This window comes from Callithrix jacchus, chromosome 5 (genome assembly GCF_049354715.1).
Source record: "Callithrix jacchus isolate 240 chromosome 5, calJac240_pri, whole genome shotgun sequence".
In the NCBI taxonomy this organism is placed as follows: domain Eukaryota; kingdom Metazoa; phylum Chordata; class Mammalia; order Primates; family Cebidae; genus Callithrix; species Callithrix jacchus.
This window is the reverse complement of record NC_133506.1, coordinates 152,305,266-152,329,091: the sequence shown is the minus strand read 5'-3', so window position 1 is coordinate 152,329,091 and position 23,826 is coordinate 152,305,266. Positions and strand designations below refer to the sequence as shown.

At 42.2% G+C, this 23,826-nt stretch overlaps 1 protein-coding gene across 1 annotated transcript in view; it reads right to left on the bottom strand.

Annotated features, from left to right (window-relative positions):
* KL (klotho) overlaps positions 1–23,482 on the bottom strand; it is a 53,970-nt gene extending 30,488 nt beyond the window's left edge. Inside the window, exon 1 of the mRNA XM_035302454.3 lies at positions 22,646–23,482. Within this exon, the coding sequence (XP_035158345.1) occupies positions 22,646–23,464 (819 nt within the window). The 5' untranslated portion in view covers positions 23,465–23,482. The remainder of the gene's footprint in view (positions 1–22,645) is intronic.
* Between the last annotated feature and the right edge of the window lie 344 nt (positions 23,483–23,826).

The following is a 23,826-nucleotide window of genomic DNA, read 5'->3' as shown; positions in this document are numbered from 1 at the left end:
CAAAAGCCAAAATAGACAAATGGAACCTAATCAAACTCCGCAGCTTCTGCACGGCAAAAGAACAGTCATTAGAGTGAACTGGCAACCAACAGAATGGGAAAAAATGTTTGCAGTTTACCCATCTGACAAAGTGCTGATATCCAGAATTTACAAAGAACTCAAACAGATTTACAGGAAAAAAACAAACAAGCCCATTCAAAAATGGGCAAAGGATATGAACAGACACTTTACAAAAGAAGACATACATGAGGCCAACAAACATTTGAAAAAATGCTCATCATCACTGGTCATTAGAGAGATGCAAATCAAAACTACATTGAGATACCATCTCATGTCAGTTAGAATGGTGATCATTAAAAAATCTGGAGACAGCAGATGCTGGAGAGGATGTGGAGAAATAGGAATACTTTTACACTGCTGGTGGGAGTGTAAATTAGTTCAACCATTGTGGAAGACAGTGTGGCAATTTCTGAAGGACCTAGAAATAGAAATTCCATTTGACCCAGCAATCCCATTACTGGATATATATCCAAAAGACTATAAATCATTCTACTATAAGGACACATGCACACGAATGTTCATTGCAGTACTGTTTACAATAGCAAAGACCTGGAATCAACCCAAATGCCCATTGATGATAGACTGGACTGGGAAAATGTGGCACATATACACCATGGAATATTATGCAGCCATGAAAAACAATGAGTTCGTGTCCTTTGTAGGGACATGGATGAACCTGGAAACCATCATTCTCAACAAACTGACACAAGAAAAGAAAATGAAATATCGCATGTTCTCACTCATAGGCGTGTGATGAACAATGAGAACACATGGACACAGGGAGGGCAGCACTACACACTGGGGGTCTACTGGGGGGAACAGGGGAGGGAGAGTGGTAGGGGGAGTTGGGGAGAGATAGCATGGGGAGAAATGCCAGATATGGGTGAAGGGGAGGAAGGCAGCAAATCACACAGCCACGTGTGTACCTATGCAACTGTCTTGCATGTTCTTCACATGTACCCCAAAACCTAAAATGCAATAAAAGAAAAACAACAACAACAAAAAATATTCATTTAGTAACTACTATGACCCAGTTATAATTCTTAAATTAGTTGAAACCACCTAAGCGGCTAACAATATGGATTAGTTAAAATAACTCAGGAATAAGATATTAAATTAAATGAATTATTAGCAACAAATAATCAGTGTTGATAAATAAATTACAGTTGTTAATTTTATGAGCAATAAATGATCACTACTGACAAATATAGCTTATTAAATTATGGATTAATTATAGTTAGCTACAGATAGACCATGTGTAATATTATCTAATGTTAGAGTCATATGTACATATATAAAATAAATATACATAAGACAGGATTTTAAAGGATTTGTACAAGATAGCAGTTATACTTTATTGAGTGGGACTATGGGTATTTATTACATTCTTCTGCTTCTCTGATTTTTGGACTTTTGTGTAACAAAATGTGTATTGCTTTTTGAATAAGAAAACATAAATTTTTTAAACTGGAATTTTCAAGTTTGAAGAATTTTCTAGTTCAAATTATTTCCTATACTGTTTTTCTAAGTTGATGACGTCTGCCCTGCTTGTTTAGCTACGTCTTCCTTTTCCCCCAGGCACAGGATGGATTGCATAGATTGTTCTAACTAGTTCAATCAATCACTGTTCAGTGATTACTTACTCATTTCCTAATCACCTATCGTTATACCTTTCCGTCATTCCAAAATCTCACAAACATGGAAGAACAATTTCTTAGGTTTTAACCATATAATTTCTGAAAACATCTGTTAGAAATGCTTCAAAAATTTCTGACATACCAAAATTATTAATACTGGGAAGTCTAGTAACTGGGATTTATTTCACCAAATGGTCTAGTTGATTAAATTATTCTCCACCAAAATGATTTTGACCAAATTGCATCTCATCAAATCATCTGAACGCTCCCAAGAAACTGTAAAATACAAATAATTAAGCCAAACAATTGGGCTGTCTTTTCTAGCCTGTGCCACACCTAGGGCAGATGGATTGTGGAAAAAGAGCCTTTAAAATATCCCTCCATAGTGGAATCTGGCTCAGGGATGGCAATGGAGCGTCTAAGTATAGAAACTATGATTAAAGCCACATATATAAGAATCTACCCAATGTGTTGTGAAAATGATGATACCAGCCTAATTAGGCTACAATATTAATAGTTGGTGGCTTTTAGAAAACGAAATTATAATAGTGTGGGACCAGAATACGACAAGTTTTGAATGTAAAATTATTTGGATTTGACAGAATAGGTCACAATAGATGAGCATAAATTTCTGAGACAGTGATGACCAGTCATATGCTCAAAATCATCCACTGCAGAATGGATTAAAATGTGAACAGCTGGATGTGGAAAATTGGCGTGATATTGCCAAAATGCAGATACAATTAAGGTTCTGGGCAAAGGTGGTGTCTACTGAAAAGCAAAACAACCAGGCAATCTGAGAGATGTTTGGAAGTGCAGAATAAAAAGAGCCTGGTGCATTAGTTACATATTGCTCACATGCTCATGAACAAGTATTATCTGTGAGCTGGGTTGGGCTCCACTGAACATTTCTTCTGCTCTGGTCTCATCTGGTTGATCTAGGAAGGTGTTAGCTGGGACAAATGGAACAGGTTGATTCTGCCCCACATGTCTCATCCTCTGGTGGACTAGCTTGGGCATTTTCTCATGGAAATTACAGAGAAGCAAGAGACAAAGCAGAAACACATAAACACTTTTTCAGTGTCTGCCAGCATTATGATTGTTGGCTAAAGCAAATCACATGGATAAGCACAGAGTCAAGGGAGAGGCGAAATGGACACCTGGAGGAGAGAACACTGCAAAGTTACATGACAGAGGGCATGGATACAATGAAGAGAGGACAAAATTGAGGACTCTAATTCGATTAGTGTACATCACATTGTAACTGACTAGACCTAGTCATTAAAAAAGAAAGTGTTAAAGTTGACAGCTCACGTATAGTACAGAGCTAAACTAAAAAATGAATCTGGAAAAGTGAAGATATTTGTTGCTTTCTGGATGGATCTACATGTTCAAAAATCTTTGTTGGCTTTTTAAAGGTCAAGGTAGTTTTTAAAAACAATGCTGTAATTTTGGAGTTTTTTTACTTACAATTATTTTCTCCAGATTTTTCCAAAGTAGGTGGCAATAAAGGGCTTATTTATTTGTATTTAAATAAAACTTCCTTCAAATGAAATAAAGATTTCGTAACTCACACTGGGTAAATACATCAATAAATCAGAAATTGAGTTTCTTGCTTTATTAATTTATCTGTACAGAACTAATCAACACCAGTTAAATCATTCTATTTAATACTAAATCCTGCTGCTGTGAAAATCATGTCAAGTCATTGATGCTTTGTGTTAACAGACAAAATATCCAGCATGTGACCAGAATCCATCTAACCCATTAATCACAAGAATTCTTACTGGAGACACAGAGGGGTTCCAATTCCTGGATTTTGTATCTCCGTTTTCCTAATAGCAACAAAATGAGAATCATGAGAGAACAGGTAGGGAAGCATAGTCTAGATGAGAAAAAGAGACAAAAAGATAAGGCACTCAGATAAGTGATGTTTTCCACAAGGTTAGCAAAAGTATCCCATGGTTCATCAGTCAAACAGGATCTTTCCAGTAAACATCTATTAGTATAATTGCCAGTAATTCCACAATACCCTCATGAAACAGCTACTCTCCAGTATCAACAAAACTGAGACAAGTGTTTTTCTTCCATAATGGTCACCTTTACTTTCTAAACATTCTACCTCTGCCTCCTTACCTAATTCTCTTGCTTTAAATTATCAACAGCAGATGCCAATAGACTCTCCTTGAGACTTTAACAGGCTCATTTATAGTTATTAGCTTCTGAAACAACTCAATTCGCTTTGTGGTAGAGAACACTTTTCACCCAAAGAAAAAGTGTCATGTGAGTGTGTAAGGATTTCTACATCATTGAACAGGATACAATTACAGGAAAATGAAATATGCTTTATGGAGTAGTGGATAGCAGAAAGTCATCTGCCTGCTCTTTCCCCCTTCTTTTCCATTTGCTTTTTTGTGGTAGCAGTTCTACATGGTCTTAAGTCAAAGTTTTCCATAATACAGATTCCACTTGTGAAATCAACCTATGAGTAGCCTCAGCAATTTTGAAAATCAAAATCAAAGAGATTAGGAAATATCAGAGTGCACTGCATGTAATAACGTTTTTTTCTGTTAATTTTGTTTCAATTGTGTATATACAACATGTAAAATACCTTTCTATGGGTTAAAGACAAAAAAGTTTGAAAGTCACTGGTCTAAATGGAAGGGTATTTTCATTCCAGAAGTATTTATTGAGCACCTATTGTGTCCCTGCATGATTGTAGCACTTTGGGTATAACGGGGAACAAATCAAAGAAAAACCTCTGCCCTCACGGAGATTCCATTTTACCAGGAGGAGAACCACCAATAGCAAACATAATAAATGTAAATTACAAAGAATGTCCTAAGGCAGTAAGTGCTATGGAAAAAATAGAGATACAGGAGCCTTATCATGATAAAATGCATCATGGAGAAGAGATGCATTTTATTTTATTTTATTTTATTTATTGGGGGGCACTCACAACAGTCTTTATTTTCCTTTCATTAAATGTGTTGTGGTTTTAATCTTTCATTTACATCTCTACAGGACAAAACCTTTTTGTGTCCCTATTATGCAAGAATCCTTCCCATCGCTATCAGTTTTCTACAAGTTAACAACTAACCTTACAGAATTTAAAATGCCCTAATCCATGGTAAGTAGCAAACTGAACAAAGGTGCACTGCCTTCTGCACCCCCAGAGAATCAGGATCGGAGAATGGGATTAACCAAGCAGGCCTGCCAGAGGCCTCAGCTCAGATGGACACCAATAATCCTGCCTCATTTCCAAGTCTAGGAAAATTTTCTGTTACAGTCTCCCTTTGTGATCATAAATAATCTCCAAAGATTATATTTTATCACACAGAAAAACCTGGTTTCCTTGAGCTTTGGCCAGATTCATTTACAAATGTTCGTCAAGGGGTGTTAATTAACACTGTATAAGCCTCTTGGCTCTACAGGGTAGAGCATATTAAACCCAAAGAAACAGCTTCTGTCTGGGGATTTCATAAGGCACCTCAGATTGCCTTTTCAAAAGAAGGCAATCTGAGGGTGTGTGTTTATCTTATTTTTTTAAAATTGCTTTTATACTAGAGGGTTTGTGTTTGTTTATATCTTAAAAAAAAAAAAAAAAAAAAAAAAACGCTCTTATTGGTTCTTCTATTCAGATGCTAAAAATCCAAGCCCAATAAATTCATTATCGCACAGTTTCATGCACAGTACCTGTAATTTGGTGACTTCCTGTCTCCTGGAGGCCCCAGTGTAGTCTTCTCTACTGCTTATAGAAGTGGGTCACAGGAAGTAGAGAAAACCACTTCCGGGAGCCTCCAAGAGACAGGAAGTCGCCAAATGGGGATGGTGAGGGTGTGCCTCGTTTGAGAAAGTAGCTTGTGACCATAGGCTTAAAGAAAGTGAGGGAGCTGGTTCTGTTGCTATGGGCGTAGGGCAGGTTGGGAAGAACCTTCCGGGCAGGAAGAGTAAGAAAAAATAATGCCCCAAGGCACAGATGCAAGATCTTCAGTGTGCCTGGATGGCGTGGGGCCGCGGGGCAGGAGTCAGAATTGAGACGAAATGTATTAAACACCTGTGAGGGTGTTTTCAGAACAAGGAACTGAAGCGGTAACCGCTGCTTGATCCAGTGTGACGAAAGGGAAATTTTTTAAACTGCAAGGCTCGAACGTGAAAGGAGAAGAAAAAAAGCTTTTTAATCAAATTGTAAATGACATGGTTTTTCACTCTCCTGTCTCCCGTATTTCTCACTGAATAGCAATAAACACAGGAAATAGCCACGCATAGGTTACACTGTAACTCCTCATAAGAGATCCTCTGGTTTCTTTCATTTTTCAGAAATGAGAATTGTGAAGGAAGAAAAAAGAGAGATCTGAAGTGAAATGCACTTTTTCAGGACTGCCATCTGAGTTATCATGTAATGATTAAGCAAGTATTTACTCAATAGGCAAGTTATGCTGGGCATGTGTGGGGTCAAATCATAGGTACACAAAATAATTATGGTATAAGTCTGAAAGTTAAAATGCCAGAAGATGGATTTTTTTTTTTCCAATGGCGATTCAGAGGATGGAAAGATTCCTTCTTCCTGAGGGAAATCAAGGAAGTCTTCCCATAGGAAGTAGTTTCTAAACCTTATATTGAAAGATGTAGATCCTGGGGAGACGGAAAAAGGCATTCCAGGCAGATTATTGTGATCTGGAAAGCCAGTGATGCTGTGGCAAAACGTATTTTCTTAAAGAAAACAGCTGGATAGCTCCCCCATGCCCCATGATCTTTTACGATGTAACCTGGCCATTCCTCCTATTGGAGGATCTGTGGCCCCTCCCCTTGAATCTGGGAGCATGTGACTGCTGTGGTAGAAATGAAGCTACATGATATCAAGGATAAGTAAAAAAAAGAAGAAAAAAGTCCATACCACCTCCTCCTCCCAGTTTTCTTGGGATGCTTGCCCGGAGGGAAGCTAGCTTCCATGTGCAGAGGCTGCTAATCTGAGACCACTGTGTAAGTGAGGCCAACAGAGATGCTCTGGTCCACAGCCAGCCTCAACTGCCAATCACATGTTTGAGCCATCTTGCACGCCCCGCCCTGTCCAAATTTCAGACAGTGGGTGAGCCTTTCCCTAATCCTGACCTGTAAGTTTGTAAACAAAATAAAATGGTATTTAAAGCCATTAAGTCTGGGGGTATTACATAGAAACACTAACAGTAATGGTTAGTGTTTTTTTTTAAATTAGTAATGATGATCCTCTCAGATGTTAATGAAGGTTAAAGACGTGAGTGGCAAGTCGGGACTAGCAGACTAACATTCTTCTTCTCCACTTCAGATGCTGATATGTAGACATTTGGTAGCACAACCCCAGATGAAACCTGTGCAGTGCAGGAGGCAGCCTGGAGCCCTGGAATGTACACTGGGAATAGGAGTTCAGAAAACCTGAGTTTTGGTCCCAGCTCTGACCCTTGGTAGCCACAGGAAAGTCAGCGAAACTCTCTGGGCCTTTCAATAAATTTACCTGCCCCCAAATACAAGAAAAGCCCTCTAGAAATTATCAAGCATTATCCAGTGGTATGGGTTTTTTAAATTACTTTAAATTAAATAAATGCATTTATATAGTTTAAAATCAAATAGTACTAAACGTTTATCATGAAAACTGTAAGCATCTTTCCCAGTCCTGTCTCTAACCCCCACTCCTGCTCCCCACTGGCAACCTTTTAGCTCTTTCTTCTTGTAATAACCATCATATTTCTAAATACCATGCTACTGTGAAATTTAATAATTCATTGGGATAATGAGGAGTTAGCTCTTTTACATGCCCCATTTTCTTCCCTTATTTTCCCAAATGTCTGTTCTTATTTAAATCGTTGTTAGTATTTACATTAAGGTTCCTATGGAAATGTTCCTTTCAGAGCCAAATAGGGCACTATAACATTTCCCTTTTCTGGACAGCTTTTAATTTTCCCTTGAATTAATAATGGCCTCATTATTAAGCTTGCATAATTTTCCATATGTGATTTTTTTCAGTGAGTTAGTGATTATCATGTTTTCTACCATAGTATCTATTCCATTGAGTCTACTTTTTCACCTGGAACACTTCCTTCCCTGATACATATAACCTTCCAGCCTCCAAGTCTAGTCCAGACTAGATGCTGTCAAGAGCGGCTCTCATCCTAGGAGTTTTCTTTATTTCTTATGGATTGAAACCATACTTTTTCTATATCCTATTTCTTCCTATTTATTTACTACAATTTTGCTGGTTCATATCTTCCATTAGCTTCTTAGGAAACACGACGTTGAAGGTGAGCTTTCTGATATCCTTACATAGCTGTACATTCATTGAGCCAGGAACTCAGTAGGCTCTTTAAAGTTAAAAGCTCATGTTCTTCAGTTCTGGGGTCTTTTATTATATTATTTCTTTAATAATTTCTTGACCTCGATTTCCTTATTCTCTCTTTCTAGAGCCTCTTATTAGTCTGATGTTGGATCTTTATGAAGAACCTTTAAATCTTTTTCCCTTTTAAAAATATTTTCTATTTCTTTATCACCTTGTACTACTTTAACAGCATTTCTTTTACCTTACTTTTCAAACATTTTACTAAATATTTTATTTCAACAATTGTGTTATTGATGTTCCAGAATTTTTATATGCTCTGATGGTTCCCGTTTTAGTTTGTGTATGTGTTTAATTTCCTGCATAATTTATTTTCTCTGGTTGGCATTTCTGTTTATTTTATTCTGTTTCATGTTGATAGCTTTCCTCAAATGTCTTTCACCAGTAGTTTTGATTGATACCCCTTGCCCTTCTGTTGTACCTGCTCCTTTTAAAACCTGGGTTCCCGATTATTGCAGGAGACAAGACTCCCGATGTCGGGAGTCTGCACGCCATTCCAAATTCATCATCTCCAACTGTGGTCTAGCAAAAGAATTTGCACTTATAATCACGGAACAGCCATCAGTTACTTCAAGAGATTATAGAAAATAAGATGCTTGAAGAATGAAAATTTTCTTAACTTTAAAAGGGAAGACAATGTGAATTTCAGAAATAATAGACCTATGAGCAATTGTAATAGTACTAAGTGAGACCTTTAAGAGGTGATTAGGCCATGAGGTCTCTGCTCTCATCAATGAATTAATGCTGTTATCACAGAAGTGGGTTCTTTATCTCAGGAATGTGTTACTTATAAAAGGATGAGTCAGCCTCCTTTTGTCTCTCTCTTGCCTTCTCACCTTCCATGGGAGAAAGAAGCAAAGAAATACCTCACCAGATTCCAGAGCCTCGCTCTTGGACTTCCCAGCCAACAGAACTGTGAGAAAATAAATTCCTGGGTTTTTAAAATACATTATCTAGTCTCAGCTACTCTTATAGCAGTACAAAATGAACTAAGACATATAACATATCTGGGAATACAGTGGTCATCTCTGTATGTAATAATTTTGACAGTTGCTAAACATTTTTGTGACATTCTTAGGGTCAAGAAGAAAAGTAGAGTGCATATAAGATAATACTGTTGCTACTTGAAAAATACATATTTTAAGAGTTCATTGGTTCAACAAAACTTACTGGTTGCCTTTTAAGTATCAAATACTGGCGAATGTTTGACACATTGATTTATAGGAGAGATTCACTTGGGAGAAGGTGACTAACAAAATATCCCAAAAGGTTTATTCATAAGCCGATTTCTTTTAACGTGTTGTCATCAAAGGGATGAAAACTCACAAAGGCATTAATCTAAAAATTGGGAAATTCTCCAAAACTTGAATCCAAAAGAGCTCCACAGATTGGAACGCTATACATACATGCTATAACTAGCAAAATTAATATTTAAAGTGATGGAAAAAATATTTATGTCTTTTGTAAATTAAAAAAACATAATATATGTTCATAGTTTAAAGTGTCAAAACAATGTACAGGAAAAATCACAGTTCCCTTCCTACACTGTCCTACAATTCCCCCAGTTCTTCTCCCTAGAGGCAACCACTTTTGACTCTTATGACTTTGTATTTGGAATTTACATCCCCACACTTCCACACTTCAGAAAGTATCTACTGACTTCCTATTATACTAGATGAGGGTTTAGCTCTTACACAGTCAATTTAGTAATACAATAGTTTTTGGTTTAACCAACATTCAGTATTGACATTATTCTGCCAACATGAATATCATTCACAGCTGGGCATTATAATGTAGTAAGTAAGACTGTTTTCTTTCATATTTTTGTTTTCTTTGAAGTTTGTAATTGCATTGCTTTTTCATTTGCTCTGTTTTCTTTGGGACTGTGGCTAATTCTTCCCATAATTTCGAATAGCCTCTCAGCAGAAACTTCCCCAGGGAAGTCACATTAGCCTCCAATATTCTGGGGGGACACACTTCTGGATTCTCCCCGTTCTGTGCTGGCTGATCTTAGTCTGCTGCACATCTGACATCACAGGTCTACAGTTCATCATCACTTTCCTGGGTTAGACCTGTTGTTTCATGGATCCCACATCTTCCTCCTCGTCTTCATTATTTTATGTGGCAGTTGTTCTCCAATAACTTCCTGAGAAAGAATTTATGGAAGATTTCTTTTCTGGGACTTTGACTCTCATGAATGATTGATAGTTTAGATAAGTATCAAATTCCAGGCTGGAAATAATGTTCATTCCCTTCACCTGAAGGATGCTCCTCACTAGTCTTTGTGATGGCCAAGAAATACACTGCTCAGTGTTCCTGCTATAAGGAGCACAGTTAACTGAGGGCATCATTTGCTACCCCTTTGGATCCACCATTGCAGCTGATCCTGAGGTCATGCTTCTCATCGGCTACTTCCAGATGACTAAACCTGGCAGGGGAATTAATGCAGGCCCTTTTCAGCAAGATGTGGACTCTTCCAATGGGTAGAGTTGGCTCAAGAAGTCCCCATCAGCCTCTCTGGGTTATTCTGAGACCCACAGTACCAACTGAAACTCTTCCCAGCCCATCCGTCTTCCTGCCCACTCTCCTTCATAGTTGTTGGACACACATCATGATCCAAAGGCTCACTGCCTCCTCTAGCTCCTTCCCCTTTATCCTTCACAATTCTTTCCCCAATAAATTTCTTACAAATCTAATCCTATCTTGACATTGACTTCTTTCAGGACTCAAACTAACACAAGTGGGGTTGGGGAACCAGCTCATTCACTTTCTGGAAGGCAAAGAGAATGCCATTCTGAGTATTATGTAGGGGCAGATAGTCCCCTTGCACAAATGGTGCCCCAATTGCTAAATATTTCAATAGCAGTAACCTGGGGAAATATCCTGGTGGAGAATGCCATTGTAGGTGCAGTGATTAGGCATTCCAGTGCCTACAAGAAGGAATTGAATGCTTTCAAGTGTATTGCATTGAGACTCCACAGAGAGATAATGAGAAACCGAGGACGAATAACAGTTAAAGGCTCAATATATGAGCCAGAGAGGCCTTCTCTCCTGCAGTGAAAGAGTAGAGAAACTTAGCATCAGACCTAGGACCTGATAGAGTTGCAGAGATTTAGGGATGTTTAAATGCTCAGCCATGGCAGGTCAGTTATGCCAAGGTCAAGGCCCTGGTTGGAGAAACCTTGGCATATTTGGAGCTTACAGAGGTGGCTCATTCTTCCCTAATACAAGACAGCACTTCCTTATGCTGAAGAGGCCTCGCCCCTAAAAAGCTGACAGGGCGCTAACTAGGGTTAAACCCCAACATAACCCACCTGGAGACAGCTGGGCCTGATAGAGGAGAAAAGGTCTTACATCCTAACGCTGCTTCAAGATTGAGCATGCACTGCAAAAGCCTGAGGAGTAGCACTGGGTTCCTTGACCAAGGAGCTGGAATTTAAGACAGGACAAGAAAGAATTCATTCACTAGGAAACACTTTCCCCAGAAGTATGTTTTCATGATCCAGCAAGGACCCCAGGCGACACGGTAAAGTTGCTGCTAAGATGGCTCTGAGAAGCCCATAAAAAGGGATGGCCAATTCTCAACAGGTGGAAATGCCTGGCAATGTTGCCCTGACAGCTGACAAAAGAATCAAGAAGCAGAGAGAAGCTGGCATGCGAGAACCAGTATATAATGTGAGGTCAAACAACCCACCAGAGGACAGCATTTCCCAGAAGTCGCAAATAGGGAGACAGAGTGTTCAATACGCCATCAGAAATATGCTCCTGAGGGTGTCAATATCACCGAGACATTCAGGCCAGGGCTGCTGGTAGCAGAGGTATCACAGAGCTGGGCTTGTTGCCGCCCACAGGAATGGAGAGATCTTGAAGTTATAGAGGCCAGACCGTGAGTGGGCTTAACTGCCAGAAGCCAGGGAATTGTAAAGATGGTTCACAGAGCATGGCCGCATAAAAAGTGATGATTCCTTGCACAGTTCCCCCACTTAGCCAATTTTCCAAGCTATAACTCACTGACTGAAGAGGCGCCCAGGTCCCTAGGAGGCAGGACCCTGCAATACCACACAGGTATGAGTCCTCCAGTTCTTCCCATTCAGTATGAAAATGCATTCCCGAAAGTCTTCTGGAATTACTTCATTATTTCCTTTCTTTTTATGTCAGTTACCTATTGCTGCGAAACAGACCATCCCCAGTTTAGGGAATTGAACTAATCAGAATTTATTTTTTTCCTCTTGCTGCTGTGAGTTAGTGGGGTTTGGCTGGGCAAATCTAGTCTTGAGTATGCATGCTGGAGAAGGGATAATGCAAGGGAGAAGGCATTGTGGGGAAGGAAGGACGGAGGGCAGAGAGAGCCCAGTCCAGCCCCTGAAGTGTGCAGTATTCTTTACATACTTATTCATACAGCAGAGACGTGCCATGGGCTGCTTTTTGATAATCATCCATCAACATTTTAATAAGCAGTTAGCATTCCATGGTGTAAGTGTACCAATATTCCTCTAGCTGATTACCTTAATACATTTAGGTGACGCCCAATTTTAAAGAACAAACCACCATCTTTGGTAAACTTCCTTTTATCTTTGCACATTAAAGATGAAATTTAATGATTACAAGTTCAAAAATAAACTACAAAAGGAGATGACAGGGATGTCTGGCTTCACAGCAATTCACAAGGTGGCCGGGGGAAACCTCAGAGGTTGTAGCTGACTGCAATCTAATTTGAGTCCGCAGTGAGGTGACAGCCAAAATTGTTAACACAGTCTTGGAGGGCATGAACAAAATTCAGTGTCTAACAAGAAATGTAATCACTGACGCCTACTCTGAACACCTGGGGCACTGCTTGGTTCTGCACAGCAAGTGTTAAGAGAGGCCTTGAAAAGTCCCAGGCTTTCTTCTCCAGCTTCTCATCCTTTCCCACCTAACACTTTAGCCATTCCAAAGGACCTCATGCTTGATGGGAATGGCCATACTGTCTCATCTGCACTGACTTTGCAAGGGATGTTTCCCAGAAGGGCACCATGCCCTTCTCAATTTGTGTGCCCAGCAAGCCCAGCAGCAGGGCTCACACCTTTATTTATTTATTTATTTTTGTAAATAAAGTTTTATTGAAACACAGTTGTGCCCATTCATTAACACACTGCCTATGGCAGCATTCATGCTGCAACCACTGCATTCATGCTGTGTTCTAGGTGTGACAGACACTGTAGGGTCTGCAAAGCCTAAAATTTAGCCCTCCACAGAAAAAGTTTGTCAGCTTCTGATCTTACAAGCATTGCTCTCCCTGACTGCCCACCTTCTACCTCCCCAAAACTCTAATCTAACTTTTCTTTATTGAAATCAGTATCTGAGCAGGTACTCTTTTCTCTTAAGGCATTTATAAATTTTATTGTAATTATTTGACAACTACCTGTCCCCTACAATCTGTGACATGAGGGCAGGGGTCTTATCTGTCCTCTTTTCGTGGCAACCTAAGTGAGACCTACCACCCAAAACCCCAGCCACTCTCCTAGAGCAAGGGGCAACCCTGCAGAATCAGAGAGAAGCCTTTGTCCTCTGACAGTGCAGACTTGGAAATGGTGGCTCTGGCCAGGAAGAGGTAAAGAGGCCCTTCTATGAGGAGCCCCTCACAGCCCACACCAGGTAGATAGGATGAACCTGAATCTCTCGTGCAGCCCAAACAGTGTACTTTAGGTGAGAAACGTCCATGCTATGAGCTGGGTTTGACTGCAGACAGTTTCAGGGAGAAAGTAGCTTAGCCCAGAGTGAGAGGCCACCACCACTGTCCCCGCGTCTGTGCAGGACTGGCATAAAGCTCTGACGGGGAACAAGGGGATTCAGGTCACTGTGGAAGAACTTGGGACACTGAATAGAGGGAAAGACTGAAGGAAGAGGACCATGTGATGAGAAATCCAAAGAGAAGAGGGGACAGGCGGGGAGGAGAAGCATCCCCAAGAGGCTTTGAAAGGACTCAGAGATAACAGGTTTGCCTCCCGTGACCCCATCCTCCCCGGCCGCTCTGCAGCTATCCTCTGGACCCTCACAAAAAGACCCCTACAAATATGCCTCCCCTCAGGAGCCAGGTCTCTGGACTCTCGACAGGGTCCAGCGCTGGGAGACCTCCAACCCCTTGTCCTCAGTCCTCTACACCCATCAGCAAGACAATGGTGGTGGATGATGAGACAGAGGCAAGTCCCACAGACAACCCTAAACTCTCCCCACTGGGGAGATGTGTCAACTAGTCCCTCTCCTCCCCTCCACCTGATCCTAAATGTCAGAAGACAGGCGTCTGTTCAAAGGTTACATTCCTATGCTTGGAATTCAACACCGCACCGCCTGCCGCAGGATAAGTACTCAAGAAATGTCCTTGACTTTAGGACCAGGCGCAGTGGCTCACGCCTGTAATCCCAGCACTTTGGGAGGCTGAGGCAGGTGGATCAGGAGGTCAGGGGTTCAAGACCAGCCTGGCCAACATGGTGAAACCCCTTCTATACAAAAGATACAAAAAATTAGCTGGGCCTGGTGGCACAAACCTATAATCCCAGCTGCTCAGGAGGCTGAGGCAGGAGAATTTGCTTGAACCCAGGAGGCAGAGGTAGCAGTGATCCAAGATCGCACCATTGCACTGCAGCCTGGGTGACAGGGTGAGACTCTGTCTCAAAAAAAAAAGAAAAGAAATGTCCCTGACTAAATGTTTTCCTGGAGCATTTAGTCCCCTTAGGAGTCGTGTGCTCAGTGGATGATTCTCCATGTCTTCTTGGAGCAGATGTTAGCATGAAGGAGAAAGTACTAGGAAGAACGAAACATATTGGTGTTTCCAAATATGTTAAAGATGTCTTGTCAAAAAGCGACTTGTTTTATTCTTTGAAATTTAGGAAGGCAAAGAGACAGTGAGGAAGGAGTCCTGTGCGCAGCAGGTTCATCATGAAAGAGGAAATCAAGCGGGCATCTTGAGAGGAACTGAGTTCCTCCTGCCTCAAAGGGTCAAGCAAGAGCTAGATGGCCAGGTGCAGTGGCTCATGCCTGTAATCCCAGCACTTTGGGAGGCCAAGGTGGATGGATCAGCTGAGGTCAGGAGTTCGAGACCCTCCTGGCCAACCTGGTGAAACCCCATCATGACTAAAAATACCAAAATTAGCCAGGCATGGTGGCGGGTGCCTGTAATTCCAGGTACTCAGGAGGCTGTGGCAGGAGAATCACCTGAACCCAGGAGGCAGAGGTTGCAGTGAGCAGAGATTGTGCTACTGTACTCCAGCCTGGGTGACAACATGAGACTCTGTCTCAAAAAAACAAACAACAACAAAAAAGCTATCTCACCCCAGGAGAGCCCCTGTAAGGAGTTCATCCTGGGGAGAAGTGTAACCTGGGATTTTCCAAGTTCCTTTTGATTCTAACATTCTAATTATCAAATAAAAGTGCACTTATAGACATGGAAATAACACTAGCTTAACCATTATATTTAAAATTAATGTCCATCAGTGCTTTCAGTTTGAGTATTTTATCAAGATATAATGATACCAGTTCATGGATGATGTGATATCTTTACTTCAAACAAAAAATGTTAATAATAAAAAATCTATTGAAACTGGGGCCACAAAAGCTCACTCAATATTTATCTTTGGTTTAGTCAATATATCAAGTTATGTCAGTCATAAACTTTAATATATATCCTTTAAACACCAAGCTAGATCCAGAAACATACTCAATAATAAGTTTTATGGAAGATAGGTTATTTCAATAATGACTTGATAGTTTTTGGTCAAATGCTATTCAACTAATTTCAACGAAGATGCAAATTAAGAAGTTAAATGAGACTACAATTTGTTTATTCCTTCTAAATAGCTCAAGAGAACCATTTCTCAAGCATTTTGCTATTATTACTATTATTATTACTAATGATAAATTTATAACTCACCTTTCTAGAGCTTTTTGTATTTTTTTCAAAACATGTTGACATATATTAGGTGCTTTTGATTCTTACAATATGCCAGGGAGTTAGGCAATGTGGTAGAGCTTGCTGGTTATCCTAAATGATCTGTTCCCATCTGATTTCAACATAATAGAATCATCCACTGAGCACACAACTCCTCAGGGGACAATTATTTGCAGACTACTTTTGACCATGTGACTGAGTTCTGCCCAAGGGACAGTGATAGGTGCAGCTTCTATGTCAGGCACTTGAGAGGCCACCTCGTCCTTCTTCCTCTTTTTTCCTGTCCACTGGATGAAATTGGGATATTATTTGCTCTGGAAATCAACAAAGGTCACATACATATCTGCCTAGGGTCACATGCATATCTGCCTAGGGTCACATACATATCTGCCTAGGGTCACATGCATATCTGCCTAGGGTCACATACATATCTGCCTAGGGTCACATGCATATCTGCCTAGGGTCACATGCATATCTGCCTAGGGTCACATACATATCTGCCTAGGAAAATCTTCACTGTTCTTCCTCACTCTCTAAAACTCCCTCCCAGATACTGTGTAAGAGCAGACTGCAAGTGCAATATTCAATTTACAAGAAAGAAAATAGACATGTTGAAACCAGAAACATTTATTTTACCTCTCCACTTTTTCCTTTATTAAAAAGTGTACTTCTTTCCTCTGTGCCAAGCACTGAGATAAGCACTGTAAATTTTTAAATAAATATGATAGGTAGGCTGTGCTCTTAGCCACAACTGAGTAAATGACCCATTCTACCTGGGGTATTGCAAAATGAAAATATTTGAGTCAAGTCTCTGAAGGGTAAATAAGAGTTCAGCCCAAGATAAAGAGGGGAAAAAGACATCCTTCAGATTATCTTCGTACTCAGAATATATCAAAATAGGGCATCTAAAGGCACATTCTGCTTATCTGTTTAAATAGAGATTTCAGGTATAACTTTGCATTTCTGGAGAAAATGTGGATCTCAGACAATTCAATAAGGTGTGTGTTTTTACTCACCTATTATTTCTCATCCTCCCAATAAGCATGTATTCTATTCTCCTTCTACACCTAAAATTTCCTTTATGCCTTAAAAAGATAACATTCATCGAAAGAAATACATCTTTTGCACAAATTAATTATAATAAAATTATAGCTTAGAGCAATGATATTTTTGAGAATATAAGATAATTCAGAATGCTTCTATGTGCAAAAGCCATACTGACTGCATATTCAGCTGGCACAACTGAATGTTCATTCATTTTGCATCTAAGAAGTGCACATTGATGTTATTTGAATGCTTAGTAGTTTACAGTTTCCTTCTTTTCTTCAACTCAAAATAACTGGCATTGTTAAAACATTGCTATAATTCTGAAATTATTTAATTAATTCGTTTCCTATTTTAAAATTGTTTTCTTAGAATTGACTGTAACCTTCAAAAATCAATGTATTCAAAAAGGAATGATTCAAGCTGTTTGGGAGATATTTTAACTATTTCTGACTAAATGCACTATTGAATTCAGTAGTATTTTAAAATTTATATTAACTTTCAATCCAGTTGATTATTCTAGTTATGTGCAAAATACATTTTTTTGAGATGAAATTTCACTCTTATTGCCCAGGCTGGAGTGCAGTGACACAATCTTGGCTCACTGCGACCTCCATCTCCTGGGTGCAAGGTATTCTCCTGCCTCAGCCTCCCTAGTAACTAAGATTACAGTGACCACCACTATGCCTGGCTAATTTTTTGTATTTTTAGTAGAGATAGGGTTTCACCATGTTGGCCAGGCTGGTCTTGAACTCCTGACCTCAGGTGATCCACCTGCCTCAGCCTCCCAAAGTGCTGGGATTACAGCCTGGGAATCCCAAGATTCCTAGGTGTGAGCCACTGTGCCCTGCTCCAAATACATTTTAATGAAAAGAAAACTTGTAAAGTGTTTCTCAAAAGTGCATAGTATATGTAATTTGAGCATATATACAGCAGACAAATTGCTCCAACTAATTATTTGGGGAATAAAAATTCAACCAGCTAACAAAGCGCCTTCCAATATATAGTCCTCAAGTTAACTGCGAGACTTCACCACCTGCCATTATTCTGAAAACTTCTTCATAACGCTGCATGGTGCCTACAGATAGTTTTTAACTGGACATTTTCCAGTGAAATCATACATTTGATGATGAACCTTAAATTTTCACTGCAGGTATCAGAGTCTGCCACATTATATTGACCAATTTTTTTATTCGATTAGGATTTGGTATTTGCTCTTCCACTGGAAAGTGGCTAGAAAGACTGACAAGGAGAGAAAATTCTAGTTGCATGAGTTTATAAAGGTGAAATTAAGCTATTCAGTAAACCAGAAGCCACCTACTTAGCACCAAGAGAGGGCAAGATGCCATTTTCAGAGATACAGATGAAGTGAACAGGGTTTCCTCACTTAAGGAACTGCCCAGCTAGTGAAGGGGTGAAAAGGAGACAGATGTTAAATAAAGGGAAGAGTGTGGTAGGAGGAATCTGAGCCAAGCAAAGTCCTGTGCGGGATGCCATAGAAGGAAAAGATGGCATTCAGACCTGGGGGCCCAATGGAGCCTGTGAGCTGGTTCTGGAAGAACAGGCGGGAATTAAACAAGCGAGGACTCTGACTTGTTCACAGGTAGTGTCACCCTGGAGAGCATCCATGGCACACTGCAGGGGGCAAGGCAGAAGCAAACACCCTAGCTGTGAGGCTCTTCCCATTACCTGGGCAAGGCTGGATGGTGACTTGCACCTTCATTGTAGCCATAGATAAGGGGAGAACTGGTTTGACTCTGGACACATTCTGAAGGTAAGTAGAGCTGTAGGATTTGTTAGATTAGAAACAAGATATGAAAAAGGGGAGTCGTTCAGATTTGGGGTCCAACAACTGGAAGAGTAAAGTCACCATCTCTTTGGAAGGGTTTGGTTTGGGATGTGGTCGATGTGGCATGCCCATTAGACATCCACGTGGACGAGGGAGTTGTCTATGTAAGTCTGGTGCTCAGGGAAACCTGGGTGGAAACTCAAAATCTCCAGTCATCAAGATGCAGGGGCATTCAAAGGGATGGCCTGGAGTGAATCTAGACAGAGCCCTGGGCCCTCCACTACTTACAGGCAAGGTGAGGAGGAACAAGCAAAGGAGACTAACAGGGAATCCCCAGGAACTGAGAGGAAAAGCAAGGGAGAGCCAGAGCCTGAAAGCCAATTTGAGGAAGGGTTCAAGAGACAAGTGGTGGCTTCGACAAACGCTGCAGACAGATCAGCTGACGCCTGCACACTAACGCTAACGTTCAACAACGCCCAGATCAATTTCTCCTAGCCCTACTTCCTTATGTGAAAGTTTTCTTTTTCACAGGTCCCTTGCACAAATGTTTGCAAGAATCTCAGGTAGTAAGAGGAGTCGAAGGTGGGGAATGGGAACACGTGTATTTCCAACTTGGTTCTAATCCTCTTAGAACCCATATACAGAACAAAGGCTCAGAGGAACTGCTGGGGCTGAACTCCCCAACTGCAGGCCCTACTGCTGATTTCGGGGGACATCAAAAACTTTCTTTCAAGAGCTGTGAAGGCTGAGCAGTTGGTCTTCAAGTCAGAAAGAAAAGGTGTGTCCTCCCGGATTACACTCAAATGAGCAAAGCAGCCTGAGCTGAAGCTTTCTGTAGGAGACTTTCTCTCTCTCTCTCTCTCTCTCTCTCTCTCTCTCTCTCTCTCTCTCTCTCTCTCTCTCTCTCTCTTTCTCTTTCTCTCTCTCTCTACCTCTTCTCTCTCTCTCTAGTTCTCTCTCTTTCTCTCTCCTCTCTTCCCCATCTCTGTCTCTGTCTCTGTCTCTCTCTCTCCTCTTTCTCTCTCTTCCCCCTCTCTGTCTCTGTCTCTCTCTCCTCTCTTTCTCTCTCTCCTCTCTCTCCTCTTTCTCTCTCTCCTCTCTCTCCTCTTTCTCTCTCTCCTCTCTCTCCTCTCTTTCTCTATCTCTTTCCCTCTCTCTTTCTCTCTCTCCTCTCTTTCTTTCTCTCTCTCCTCTCTTTCTCTCTCTCCTCTCTTTCTCTCCTCTCTCTCTCCTCTTTCTCTCTCCTCTCTCTCTCCTCTCTTTCTCTCTCTCTTCTCTTTCTTTCCCCCTCTCTGTCTCTGTCTCTCTCTCTCTCTCACACACACACATACACACACACACACACCACCACCACCACCACCACCATTTTTGCCAAGGCTCACTCCAGTACAAGGAACCCACAAAAAACACTAAGGCCTCCATTCTGAGCAGGGCCCCGTTATTTCTCCTGCTCCTTGTTTGTTCTGCCTCCTGTCCTCCAGGCCATCAATGATTCTTTACTCTCTAGGGAGCCCAAGCTTCCCATCATCCCAGGGGATCTCCTTAGCCCATTTGTAAATTAATGGAAGCACAGAGGGTGTGAGGGAAGGGTGCTAGCCAGTCTTTATCCTTCACCAACATCAGATCCTGGAACACAATTAGCCCCTAAATCTGTGCAGCAGCAATATCTAAGCCCCAGCTAAAATGCCCTGTTATCGAAATCTGCAGAATATGTTTCATCTCTTTTCAGGTAAGCTCAAACTTTCCTATCCCCCCTTTCTCCCACCCCCATACACACACCAAGAAAGGTCACTGAAAACAGAATGAAAGTATCTCATGCAACCAAATTAATTCAAGATACTTTGATAATAGTCACTTCTAAATAAGATACAAGAATGACTAAACACCAAACTCAAAGAAATTTGAAAGCAAAATTAATATTTCACACAAACTAACTGTTTCTTTGCAGCACCAGCAAAATCGAGCATTCACCTGTAACTAACTTCTTCTAAATACAAAGTCCACTGCATTTCTAGGAAGGACAGTTCGTGTTTGGCAAATTTTTAGTGTCAGCATTGAAAAACATAACTGAAAAGTTAATCAGAGGGCCATGAGTGGCCACAACGATCTAAAGAATGTTGATTATTTAAAATGCCAGAGCTCCAGAGAGCATGCAATTCTTTATCTTATAATAAAATGATCCTATAGTCACTGTAATAACAATTGACTACTTTTGCTGTCACTATTATCAATAACAATTGACTACTTTTGTTTCACGAGTTTATCCTAGGGACTCTAAAAATACAACTTGTAGGATTTAAATCTAAAGTAAAGATTTTAGGGGCATGATCTATTAGATCCTCCAGCTGACCCATTTATCTCTTATTTGCTTCCAGTATGAACTGATAACTTGCATGTTTTCTTCAAACAGTAAGACAGTTCTTCCCATAGTTTTGCTATCACCAACCACAAACTGGTGGTCTTCAGGATTTTTCAATTCCTTAAAAGGATTGAAAACGTGTAAGAATCACTGCTTTAAAGCACCTTTATGAAAAGACATACCTGAGTGTGAAATCACAAAAATCACAAGGTGTTTTCCAAACAAATTCAACATTCTCTTATGACCAGAAGCAGCAAACAGGTTTTGTGGAACCGCCACAAAATCTAATTCAGCCATTATGACCACAGTACCAGCAGCTCAGAGCACTAAGTCACCTTAATAAACCAGTAACGCTCTGCCCATATTATCTATGGCTTTAATTAAACATGTTTAGAAATAATTTTCATACTGACTTTGTTCGGAATCTGTGGCTGAATTCTAAATTTAAAAATAGGTCTTCCAGTAGGCACACAAGTCATCAAAATTGGGTACCAAAAGTTGTACATTTAAACACTTTTATTAAAATGTTTATACATGTACATAAAATGTTTTATTGTGACACAAAACTCTGCACAAAGTGTACTAATGACTGACATGATTATAAATGAATCCCCAAAACAATGGTACCTAAATTTGAACACTAAGGAGAAAAAAGGAGGAAGAAATACTTGAGACAACTTTATCATGACATATCAATATTTCCTGCTGTCAAAATTAATAAAATCTTTCGCAAACGGGTGTTGCAATTAATTTTATCAGGCTAAAAGTGTCATAACTGAGGAACCCTTTCAACTGTGGGAATACAGATGTGGTAGAACATGATTTCTATCACCCTGCCATTGTTTCTGTGTTTCTGTGACTAGCTTTGTTTGAGATTGTATAAAGTGGTCTTCACACCCCTGGTGATTAAGGTTGGGGGATGCAGTTCCCTACCCTACCATAGAAGGGACCTCTAAACACAGTTTCAGTCTGATTCTCAGGGGTGTTGTGGTTTTGACACTTTCACAACAGTGTGAATTTGTACCACAAGCAAGACAGATCTTATTGGATTAACACTGAACTTGTGACATCTCCACAGAGAGTACTGCTATCCATCTGGCTTAAGAAAAAACTGCTCATCCTCCCCCTGTAGTTACCACTAGCAAATCCTCCCTGCCCTCACCTCTAGGAATTCCTCTACACCCAGAGAAATGAGTTTCCTTTCCTCACTGGGGAAACTGATCCCCACTTTCTTTCCACAGATGGACTCCAAGGGGCACTCACTCATTTGCCCCTTGAGGGATTTCTTTCCTAATTCCACGCCTTCCAAGGGAAGCCATAGCTGCTCAGTTTCCCCCTGGTGACCACACACAAGTGTCCAAGTGAAGCCTGGTCTTGGGGAGACTCAGTTCCCCCACTTCCCCTGGCCCCTCCAGAGGCCCTCTGTCTCCCCTGCGTGGCCCTCCGCCTGGGCCCTCGCACTCACCAGGAGGAGGTTGTGCGCCACCAGGTACCCGAGCCGTGGGCTGCCCCGGATGCCGGGGGCCAGGCGCCCGGTGGCATAGCCGTGCCAGGCCACCACGTAGGGGTTGTCGATGGTGATCCAGTACTTGACCTGGCCGCCGAAGTGGCGGAAGCAGAGCTCCGCGTAATCCCTGAAGTGGTCGGTGAGGGCACGGTTGGCCCAGCCGCCGTAGACGTCCTGCAGGTGCTGGGGCAGGTCCCAGTGGTACAGCGTGACTACCGGCTGCACGCCTAGCTCCCGCAGCCGCTCCAGCAGGCGCCGATAGTAGCGCAGCCCCTCGCGGTTGGGGGCGCCCGAGCTGCCATTGGGGAACACCCGCGCCCACGAGATGGAGAAGCGGTAGTGGGTGACCCCGAGCTCGCGCAGCGCCTCTGTGTCGCGGAAGACGTTGTTGTAGCCGTCGCTGGCCACGTCCCCGGTGGCGGGTGGGAGCGGCGGCGGGGTGCCCGACGACAGATTGGCGACCCGGGGTTTTCCCAGGGGCGCCAGCGGGTGGTGGGTGAACGTGTCCCAGATGGACGCACCCTTGCCATGCTGCCGCCAGCCGCCCTCGGTCTGGTAGGCGGCGCTGCCCACGGCCCAGAGGAAGCCGTCGGGGAAGGTGTCCTGGAAGACGCCCGCGGTCTCGGGGGAGGGAGGGCGCGAGAAGCGGACCCAAGTCTGCGCGCCGTCGCCGGGCTCCGCGCGCAGGCGGCAGCCGCCCAGGACCAGCAGCAGCAGCAGCAGCGACAGCGACAGCGGCGGCGGCCGCGGGAGGCGCGGCGGGGCGCTGGCGGGCATGCTGCGCGGGTGCCGGGCGCCTGGGCCCCGCGCCGCGCCCCTTTATGCCAGCGCCCCGCCGCTCCCGCCCGCCCCCCGCCGGCGCGCCCACCCCCGCTCCCCTGCGGGCTCCGCTGGCAATAATTACCTGCGAGCCGGGCCTGCCTCCGCCCTGGCACGGGGGGCGGGGGCAGAGGGCGAGGGGTCCCCGGGAGAGGCGCGGCCGGCGTCGCTGGCGGACGTCGGGGAAAGGCACCTGTTCCTCCCGGCTCCCGGGAGATGCGCAGGACGTTTCGGGGACGCTCAGGTTCACTCTCTTTGCCAGAGCGCACCCTCCGAGAGCAGCCCTGAAGCGGCTTGCTCGGGGAGAAAAGGCGCTGACC